An 11,055-nucleotide genomic window follows, 5' to 3' on the forward strand; every position below is an offset into this window, starting at 1 on the left:
AAGACCGTAAGGAAATTCGAACTCCCAATAAATTTAAGATTTTTTTATTATAAAAAATTGAGAAATTTATTCTCGACATCCTTTTATTCGTATGCTTTGTTTGTCATCATGATTGTAAGTTTTTTGTGTCGATAATTCTTGATGTATAGCTTTTTTGGTTAAAATTTAATGTATTTCTTACCTTACCAAAAAAAAAATTTGAGGAATTTATGTTAAGGTGGACATAATTTAGGTTTTTCCTGCGGGGTCTGCCATTTTCTTTTCATTAGAAATCACGAGACGTTGAATGAAATCACAGTTCACAGGACTCGACATGCATGCACGCATGCATCCTATGACCATCCCATGATGACGTGGCACTTTGACCAATTCCTCCCTTTTTCCTCCCCTTTTCCTCCCCTTCCCTACCATTTCCTTCCCATCCTTCCTTGCTTGCTTCCTCCTCCTCTTCCTTCTTCTTCGTTCCCCGTTAAGCTTCAGCGAAACTCTAGTCTCCCTCTCTCTCCCTCTCTCTCTTTCTCTGCACCCCCTGCGCTACGCGTACCAATTTCAGCAGGAGCAGCAGGAGCAGGAGCAGCAGCAGCAGCAGCAGCAGCAGCAGCTTCTCCTCGCTTCCCCTGGCCTCCTTTTTCCACGAACCAGGCGCCCGAAGGTTCTTCGTCCCTTCCCTGTTTCGTGTAAGTCCACATTCAACAAACTCGACTCCCTGAACTTGACCCGTTATTCTCGCCTGCACTCTTTTTTCAATTTCCCCCTTCTTTTCTTTTGGGTCTCGAATCTCTGTACACGCCAGCTCTTCTAAGGGGTCTTAGTTTTACTCGGTCATAGATTCGTGTTTGATTTTTCTTCGTCTTCCTTCTTGCTGTACGGGGTTATGCAGAGAGAGAGAGAGAGAGAGAGATTAGTTGAACAGTTCTCCCTAGAGAGAGAAACAGTCAAGGGTTTTAGGTGGGGAAAACGGCAGGTGCTTTGAGAATAAGATTAAGAATTTTGGGCTTTCAACGTCAGGCCATTTTAATCTGATCGGGACACCAAGTTGCCCTTTTTCAATGCTCTTTCCGGGAACGATCGTTTTTATCGGGTGCTCGTTATTTGCGCGGGTTCGGTAAATTTTCGGCCTGAGATGTTAGGGGAGGAAGACAGAGACCGGCCTGCAGGCGCCACCCCCCGGAAAACTTACCTGCGCTCTGTTTCGTGGAACGACCGGTCGCCGTTCAAGCCGAACCCAAGGCCGCAGCTGATTAACAAGGCGCGCGCCTGTTTACCGCCTCTTCAGCCCCTCTCTATTAATCGCCAGAATGTCGAGGAGTGGCCTAGAGCCGGTTCCGATGACCTTGGCGTGTGGCCTCACCCTCAAACCCCGAGGGGGCCGACCACGAAGCAGCTCGATAATTCGAGTACAGAAACTCCGGCCATGGAATTTCAGTTCAAGAGGGACAAGCTCGCTTTTTTCAATAAGGAGTGTTCGAGGATTGCTGATCACATATATTTGGGGAGTGATGCCGTAGCTCAGAACCGGGAATTGTTGAGGCAGAATGGGATTACGCATGTACTCAACTGTGTGGGCTTCGTTTCCCCCGAGTATTTCAAGAGGGACCTTGTGTACAAGACGCTTTGGTTGCAAGATAGCCCATCCGAAGATATAACAAGCATTCTTTATGATGTGTTTGATTACTTTGAGGATGTTAGAGAACAGGGAGGACGAGTTCTTGTGCATTGTTGCCAGGGCGTGTCTCGATCGACCTCTTTGGTCATCGCCTATCTCATGTGGAGGGAGGGCCAGAGCTTTGAGGATGCGTTTCAATATGTGAAGGCTGCTAGAGGGGTGACAAACCCTAATATGGGGTTTGCTTGCCAACTTTTGCAGTGCCAGAAGCGGGTGCATGCTGTGCCTTCAAGCACGACTCCTATGCTGAGGATGTATCGGATGGCCCCACACTCGCCTTATGATCCTCTCCATCTTGTACCAAAGATGTTGAGCAATCCAAGTGCAGAGAGGCTCGATTCTCGTGGGGCGTTCATCGTGCACGTTCCTTCTTCCATATATATTTGGTTTGGGAAAGGTTGTAATATCGTTATGCTAAATAAAGCAAAGGAGGCTGCTGGTCAGGTTATCCGGTACGAAAGGGCACAGGGTCCAATTGTGAGCATTCAAGAAGGGGAAGAGCCTTTTGAGTTTTGGAATGCACTTGGCAATAGACAACTATTGTCAGATGAATATGAAAGTGTCAAAGAAGAAACTTTATTGGCCGAACATGATACGAGTAATACAAATCCCAGAATTGGTGAAAGAAAAGTCAGTGCTTATGATTCGGATTTTGAGATATTTCACAAAGCACTTGCTGGAGGAACCATTCCACCTTTTTCCGTGTCAAACGCTGGTTCAGAAACGTGCCTCCCTGCTAGAGAAAGAGGGTGGGATAGGCTTCGGCAGAAGTTTGCTAGTGGCGTAATGAAAGAGTTTGTCACAGCATCCAAGGTGAGATGTGATTCTTCTCCATTTAATGGTACAGCCACTGGGATGGCAAATGAAGGATCAGAAAACCATGATTCACTAAGTAATCCTTCTTCACCATTTAATGGTGCAGCCACTGGGATGGCAAATGAAGGATCAGAAAACCATGATTCACTAAGTAATCCTTCTTCACCATCAACCCCATCAACCTATCCATGTGGTTCACCAGATTCCTTTAGTTATTTCCTCAAAGGCAGCTCAGATATGACGAGGGATGACTTTAACGAGGAGGTCGAAAGTGTCACTTGCACTGATCCTTTTTCGTCACCAGTCCCAACACCTTGCGGTTCGCCAGATTCTTTCTCTTGTATTCCAGTCAACAGCCCCATCATCAGCGCTAAGTCCCCTGCGCTATCACCTTCAACCTCTGATTATGCTAGTTCATTTACCTTTTCACCCTCGTCCTCTAATTGGTCTGACTTGTCATACTTTTCTTCCCAGCAGCCTTCACCTTCCGGTTGGGAACAAACAGATACTTTTTCTGTTAAGCATGTTCCTTCGACAATTTTTTCTTGTTTACCATATAAAGAGACTCCACCTTCACCTAGAGAAGTCTGTTCTGTGACTCAGGCCTCGAGGGCCACAAATGTTTCTTTGCCCTGTAAAGGGGCCTATCCATCATTAGCTGAGCGCAGAGGAAGTAATCCTCCTCCTAGAATGATGTTGGCCTCAGTAGATGAACGACCCTGTGTTCGCAGAAATTTGGTAAGGTCATGGTCATTTTCTTTAGATGACAGCCTTATGGAGGACAGCGAATGCAGTCAAGCAGATACTGAAGGCTGTGAAGTATATACAGAAGTGCTAATGTCAGATGCTGACTCCACGAAGGCTGGCATGGAGTTGGAAAATGAAGTCGAAGCGATGGTTGACAGCAAATTCCCCTGCATAGGTCTCTCTCTCTCTCTCTCTCTCTCTCTCTCTCTCACGTGTGCCTGTGTGAGTGTGTATCTTGCCATGTTATCCATGACTTGAATTGAATTAAGTTAGGGAGGGATCTTTATATGATTGACATATTTGTGGGTCGCCCAATATCTTAGCTTACACTAATGATGAGAAATTAAATGCTTAGGTTTTCTGGCCTCACCTTGCATGACCATGCAAGAATTAGGATCATGAACTGGTGTCTTTAATGGTTGGTTGCTTTGGTTTAAGAGATAAATGCAGTAGTGTGATACTGCATCTTTCAGAATGATTCATGATGGGAGACTAGTTTTGGGTCTTGAGTTGTCACTAACTGGAAATGAATCGAGAGGATAGTTCAGCCAGCTTAGTTGCTAACTTGTTATGGTCAAGGATCGCAAGATGGATTTGGAATATTTCATTTCATGTGTTCATATGCTTCGTTCAAAGATGAACGAGGTGGCCTGCTTACGTTTACAAATTAGTTTTCCCAATTGATGGATATGCTATCGTGATGATTTTGAGGCAGAATTGGGGCGAATGTTGTCTGGTATTGAAGCAAGGCAGGATATTGGGGCATATAATCCAACTATTTAATGTTGAGTATGACAGCAATTAAATCGCATCTAAAGAAAGTGGGGATTTGTGTTGCTTCTTTTCAGACAGATTTATGTCTGTTGCGTTGGGACGGATATCAGTCGGTAGCCATTAGGATGAAAATTCTCTTTAATTGAGTATTTAGCAGGGTACAGCAAAGGTAAGTTGGGGCGCAGGAAAAATTATTCCTTGTCTGGGACATTAATTTGAGAATACCGAGGGTTGGTTGAAGTCAAGAAACAATTCTGTGTTGTAACATGTAGACAAGATGCTGGACTTATTTCTCAGCATTTCGTTCTGGTACTTGTTTTAATTTGAGCTGACCAATGACTAACAGAAAAAATGGCAGTTTCATAATATGAGTACATTTTAAAGCCCAGAATTCCGCATTGTTACACTGAAATATGTGGTTGGGCAAGAAAAGAAAACATACCAATTAGTGGATGCAAAAGATGTTTATCTAGGCATTAATAGTATAATTAGTGGATCTTCGTCATTCTCACCCCCCTTCTCTCTCTCTCTCTCTCTCTCTCTCTCTCTCTCCACGTGCGTGGGTTTGGCTGGTATGTGCTGGAATTTTGTGTTGATTGGTAATGTTGCATAAGATGCCTGATCTTAACATTCAAAGAGATGATATTTGCAGAAGGTACGAGGATTTAAGGTGGAGCAGTTAGTGATGTTCTGCAGTCGCACGGTGGGAAACATCCTTACGTTCAAATGGATTTTGCCCAAATGCTGAAAGACTGGAGATGTCAGAGTTTACATTACATAATGCACTTACAGATGGTAAGAAAAGAACCTGATATCTTTTATGAGCAGAACGGATCTCGCGACCAAGATTCACGTATTCATGACCATCGCGGACTCGGTTGTGCCATTGCCTACATGTAATGAAACTAATGTTTCAAGACTTGAGGGCATATTTTGGCATCCCAGGCAGTGCAAGTGATGCTGCTTGTGCGATGATTTGGGAGGAACGGAAGCTGTTAATATATGAAGTCATGTATAGAAAACAACCCTGCTGCAATACTTATAATTAGTAGAGGTAAATAGTGTCATGTAACTGAGCAATTGGGGATGAATGGGATATGTCTAGAATGAAATAAGGTATTTGAGAGCACTTTTCTTTTTATAATTCACGTGTATCAAGGTTCACTGAGTATCCTGCGCCGAAAGTGCTGCCATTTCTTCTAGTTGACCTTCGGGTCATGTTGCAAGTGCGTTGGACTGGTGTTTTGGTATGAACCGGGAAATGCTTTATTGCTCCCGCCAGAGTTAACAGAGGATGGTTTTTCCAAGCTGGGTATCAAGGGGATCGCACCAGCCAGTGCTTTTTGATGGCCTATTTAACGAAGTTACGTCTGTCCATGTTTTGGATTTGAACAGCGCATCTGGCGCAATGGATATGCAGTCTGCATTGGATGTTATTTGCGTTTTGCTCGTAAGGAAATCATGTTATAGCCAAAACTAGAGCTATTAAACGGGTGGGTCGGGTCGGGTCATTAATGGTCCGACCCAAATTGACCCATCCCATTTACACCTAATATAAATTTTTCGACCCATACCCAACCCGTATCCCCTTCCCTTTCTCTCTCTATTCAATGGCTTCCTCTTCTTCGCAACCCCTCCTCCGCTACCTCCTTGCGGCGGCCCTCCTCCTCCTCCTCCTCTTAGCTCTCGCCACCGACGTTGTTGGCTACTCCTCCCAGAAGCTCACTAACAGCACCTCAACTCCACCTGCCTTGACCTCACCACCTCTCCGCCTCCCTCCACTTCTCCTACAACCCCGCCAACTCCTCTACCGCCATCGCCTTCGTCACCGCCCCACCCAAGGGCGAGGATGACTGGGTCTCCTGGGCCCTCAACCCCACCACCACCAGCATGTTTAGCGTCTAGGCCCTCATTGCCTTTCGCGACATTGGCGTCATGACCGTGAAGACCTACAACATCATGTCCACCGCAGTCAAGGAGTCGCCGATCTCGTTCGAGACATGAGACTGGGCCGCTAGTACAACTCAGCCGATGGCACGATGAGGATCTACGCGAAGATCAAGGTGCCCGTTGGCAACCCAGTGTAGTTGAACCAAGTGTGGCAGGTGGGGTCAAGCGTGACAAACAACATGCTGGCCTCTCACACGACAATGGACGGGACAAGGCGATGATGGGCGGTGACAAGCGGCGATGGGCGGTGACGAGCAGCGATGAGGCGACGATAGGCGACAACAAGCGGCAATAGGCGATGGAGGTGGTGGCGAATCAAATTCATGGAAGCGGATAGGGGTAGGGTAGACTAGATCATGGGTAATAGGTTGGTAAATGGGTCTTAAATGAGTACAGAGTAGACCCATTTAAGACCCATATATTTTAGTCTTTTTATTTTTAAAACTCATCATGGGTGCCTTGAGAAATAAGACATAACCCATTAACAATCCATTTAAGCAAATATGGGTCCATAAATGGGTTGCATACCCGTTTTAACACTTCTAACCAAAACTAACGATATAATCAAATATTTCTTGAGAGAGAGAGAGAGAGAGAGAGCGAGGGGTTTGGGCAAAAGCGAAGGTGTTTGGTTCAATTTTTTTAGCATTTTGGAGATATGCAATTGCATCTCCAATGGGGTTGAAAGGCCTTTGGGGGAATGGAGGGGTAGAAGTGCATTGGGAAGTTGCATTTTCAAAATGCAATTTCTGGTACTGTTCATCTCTTCGATGGAGAAGCCAATCAGAGGCCAACAACTACCGGCCAAGGGGTCCACGTGCCGGTGACGCGCCAGCTACCGCCGGCCAAGGTTCGCTCAACCTCAGCGACCATCGCCAGACCTTAGGCGACACCTAGGTCGCGCGACCCAAGCAGCCAAATTTGATCATCCGTCCAAAGGGGCGGACTTCAAAAGAGAAAATAGAAATTTGTTTTTTTTTTAATTTAATAAAAGTCATTTATAAATGCAAATTTTACTAAACAATATTTATATTTCGAAAAATCCCCTTCACCCAAAGGTATTTGCATTTTAACAAATGTATTCCCCAAAAGCCGAACCAAACGGGCCCTAAGTATTAGAATTATACGTTATGCCATCCTCGTCAAATGGAAACCGGATTTGTCAGTACTATTTTGTTCTACTCATAGGATAGAAACCTGCCATGGAACATTTTGAAGAAAAGCAGACGCAAAAGCAAAAGCCAAACCCTAGTGAGTAGAGTAATGCAGCACTTACATGACAACTAGACAGCCGGGAAGCAATTGATTTGAGATTTGGAGACAGATTATCTACAACTCGATGTGCCCTGAGAATTAGGAACAAGAAAAGCTTCTGTTTTGGAATCTCCACAATTTCAATGAACTCCTCCATGTCTCATGTGAAAAATACTGCAGCAATTCTGCTTGTGAAGATGCATTTCTTGCTTCCACTCCTTCGTTGTCACATCAAAGCCGAGCCTACCTGAGCATCAATGACTCGAAGGCTGCCTAAATTTTTGGAAGTTGGTCAACATAGCCCTAAGGCATATCAATAAACACGAAAAATTATTTGGTTGCTGCCACCGCTCATCATGGCTGGAGTCATTACATGTCCCCCCGTTTGCTTCCAATGCTGTGTAACCGATGGCAAATTCATCTCAGTCCATACAAATCCTCACATCGTCAAGAAACTCCAGCTTATGAATGGTCCACAAATAACCATGACAACAAGACATATGCGTATCAAGCAACAAATCCAACAATCCATCAAATGAAAATTTCATTGCTGACATTATTGTAACAAAAATGTTCTTTCATAGAATCCTTTAATTGAAGAGATCTACATATCGCGAAGCTGAGAAAATTGAGTCCTCACGTATGGTAACAAACTGCTGCATAACACTCCTATAGACCCCTGCAATAATACAATCAGCAACATTTAGTGAGCACCTTAAAATGCAAAATGAGATTGGCAAACATGTGAAGACAATGGGGACAAACAAATCAGACAGACGAGAAAAAGCCTTTATTGAGAGGGTGGTAGAAACAAAGAGACACCACAACATAAATTACAGATTGAAAAGAAATTGAATACTGGAAAAAACAATCCTCAGCTTGGACAGCACAGTCCTTTCTCCAATCCTTTCGATGGCAGTGTCATCCTAGGCTTATAATCTGACTGAGCGGGACCATTGTAGAAGAACATGCACAATAGATCCTTTTGATGGATTGAATGTTTGCTCAAGTGACTAAAGACAAGAAGCTGCTCATTTGTTCGACTTAATTCATAGCAAATTAACCACCTTCAGCCCTTTCAAAATCTCACAATTGATGTACTAAGTGATAACTTGATGTCCAATGAATAGTTTTGGCAGGGTGCCCAAAAACCGCGCATAACAGCACTTGCCATTAAGGCAGCAGCCAACTCAACTATCAGATAGACACTGGTATGAGATACACATATCAAACTGGGGAAATTGTGAACTGCGGAAGGCATAATCCAGGTATCTACTTCCAGTCAGCTACATATGACCAACACCACCACCTTACATTACCACACCGTAAACTTTTTAAAAAGATTTAAGTTGTTCCTTCATTAAGCCTAGTGAAATAATTTCCACTAGCAAGCAAGCAATGAATTTTGCGATTACATAGGATCCATTGACGAGCTCAAACTTGAAAATTCACAAGAAAGGTAAATCAGAGCCTTTGTCAAGCTGTGAATTGGGTGAGATTAAAGGCCGGTGAAGCAACCAAGTGATTGCTCATCGGTTTTATGCTCTCAATCAAGCACTTCCTCTCTCTATATGTATATTTTCTCCGGCAGTCATTTCACCAGCGAGCCAAAAGCCCAATCAGCTCGGACTTGTACAACCAAATCCGCAGTATCACTTCAGGTACCGTTGACAGAAAACAACGCATCGGTGCATAAGCATTGCAACAGCATCCGAAGCTTAAGATCGATTAAAGTTATTCACATTAATCCCCCTAAGCACTCATTGGCGAAAGCATCGCAAACGAACAATTTCAATCTCTCCATCTTTCCCCGTCCAACAAAGCTATCCGATTCAAACGGAACCGAGCAAACATCGCACATCGAGCACGTCATCGATCGCCACAAAAAAGATAAAGAAAAGAAAAAGAGGAAATTTCACCTGACTTTCTTGATGAGGATGGCCTTGAGCTTGCGAGCGAGGTCCTGGGACCGGATCTTGCGCTCGAGGAGCTTGCGGGCCAGGACGCGCTTCTCGGAGTTCTTGAGGTGGTGCGTCTGCTCGCGCTTGATCAGGCGCTCGATCCCGCTCGACTGCATCGTCCGCTGCATGAAGCCGAGGGCCTGCTCGAGGTTGCCATTCAGGACCTTCACTCGGATCCCCCGCGACTGCTGGTGGTTAAGGTGGCCGCCGCCGCCGCCGCCGCCGCAGGAAGCCCAGCTCGGCCGCTGCAGGATGGAGGACGCTCGTCGCGCGAGGTGGTTCATTTCGCCTAGGGTTTTTGCCTCTTTCCGGCGTCCCCCATGCGACTCCAATTTTTGGGTGAAATTCTCGGGGACGGCGGTGAAGCGGCGCGCGCGCGTGACTACAGTGAAGAGGTGACGCGCGTGGGTCTGAGAGCAATCCTCGCTTCGATCTCGTCATCGCATTCGACATCACGTATTCGTAAAGAGCGTAAGAAAAACAGTGAAGTCAGCCAAGAAAATCTTTGGAGGAATTATGCAAAATCCGGTGAATTTAGCGAGTTCATTTCGTGAAAAATGAATAATTAAAAAATATTTTTGTAAATAATGATCGTTTTTATCATTTATAAAAAATAAAAATATACCCATGTTTTTCTTTTGCTGGAGTATAGTAACTTTTGACATACATTAAATCTAATTATTAAAACGAGCTTACTAAAGTTATCAGAAGAAATACCCACTATCGATCATGATTTTTTATGACCTACTTAAAGAGTTATTAAACACTGACCAAAATTTTTTTTTATTAAATTCAAACAAAAAAGAAAAAAAAAAGCATATTATTAGCTATACAGTATAAAGTAAAATAAAAGTAATGAAAGTAAAGATTTGAATGGTGTATTCTATTCTCAATTTAGAGCAGCACAAATAAATTTAGAAAATAAGATAGTCAATATTTACCAAATAAAAGCCATATTTCCTCTATTTAGGTCTTTATTCTTTAGGCCTTACTTGCAGGCGAACACCAAGCCTTTTTCTATGGCAAAAACTAGACTTGTTAAACATATGACTCAAATCGGGTTTGGGTCGAGTGATAAATGGTCCGACCCAAATCAACCCATTTAATCTATTTATGACCCACTTATCACACTGCAAAATTTTTTACCCATATTTAACTCATACCCAACCCATTTAACTCAACCTAAGAAAGCATATTTTTTATGATTTTTTTTTCAAAAATGGTATTGCTAAAAAAACTTTATACAACCCCTCACGAACCTATGGGTGTGTACTTTTGTATCGTCCACTTGAAGCTGCAATTAGAGGGGACGACATTAGTGTCAAAAGGTGCTTCCTGTTAGAAAATTTGGGAAAAACCATGATCCCAATAATCGAGATCAATTGTAGAGACGTGTAAATTCTGTACTAACCTCTAGCCATTTATGATATCAAAAAATAGATACACGGAGCTTCAAAAATTGTAAATAGGCACTTCTAGTTAGTTACCCTCTTGATGTTTATGGTGTATTATTCAATTATCATCTAATTAGAATAATGAGAATGAAGAGAGGGTTTGGCTTAGATGACCTGTTTATATGTCCATACAAATTATAGTAGATATAGTCTTCTATTAAGAATAATCCTAGTAGATATGGTCAATCTCCATAGTTATTTGGATAATAAATCCGTAATGAAATCTAATGTAGGCAATTTTAACTGAATGTGGGCTCATATTAAATAAAATTATAACATTCTCTCACTTGATTCTAATATTTCATTGAATGAAATATTTAACAAATCCACAAAACTTCATGCTGAAAATAAAACACATGAATCATGATGATAAGTCCTCTTAGAACGAGTATAATTGTCCATGTATCACAATGTGTCTCATTAGCTCATATGT

At 43.2% G+C, this 11,055-nt stretch overlaps 2 protein-coding genes across 4 annotated transcripts; one reads left to right on the forward strand and one right to left on the reverse strand.

Annotated features, from left to right (window-relative positions):
• The first annotated feature begins 414 nt into the window (after positions 1-414).
• On the forward strand, positions 415-5,416 carry LOC104433487 (protein-tyrosine-phosphatase MKP1). Of its 3 annotated transcripts, none has more exons than XM_039301813.1 (3): positions 415-2,528; positions 2,604-3,404; positions 4,656-5,416. In XM_039301813.1, the coding sequence occupies exons 1-3, from the start codon at positions 1,124-1,126 to the stop codon at positions 4,670-4,672; spliced, it is 2,223 nt and encodes a 740-aa protein (XP_039157747.1). In that variant the 5' UTR covers positions 415-1,123; the 3' UTR covers positions 4,673-5,416. The 3 variants fall into 3 exon arrangements, with proteins under 3 accessions (XP_039157747.1, XP_039157746.1, XP_010044550.1); XM_039301812.1 differs by having other exon boundaries at positions 415-677; positions 1,009-3,404; XM_010046248.3 differs by having other exon boundaries at positions 415-3,404.
• Positions 5,417-7,616: 2,200 nt separating this feature from the next.
• On the reverse strand, positions 7,617-9,553 carry LOC104433488. Its single transcript, XM_010046251.3, has 2 exons — positions 9,127-9,553; positions 7,617-7,886 (listed from the first exon to the last, which is right to left on the reverse strand). The coding sequence occupies exons 1-2, from the start codon at positions 9,450-9,452 to the stop codon at positions 7,877-7,879; spliced, it is 336 nt and encodes a 111-aa protein (XP_010044553.2). The 5' UTR covers positions 9,453-9,553; the 3' UTR covers positions 7,617-7,876.
• Between the last annotated feature and the right edge of the window lie 1,502 nt (positions 9,554-11,055).

Source organism: Eucalyptus grandis, chromosome 9 (assembly GCF_016545825.1).
Source record: "Eucalyptus grandis isolate ANBG69807.140 chromosome 9, ASM1654582v1, whole genome shotgun sequence".
In the NCBI taxonomy this organism is placed as follows: Eukaryota; Viridiplantae; Streptophyta; class Magnoliopsida; order Myrtales; family Myrtaceae; genus Eucalyptus; species Eucalyptus grandis.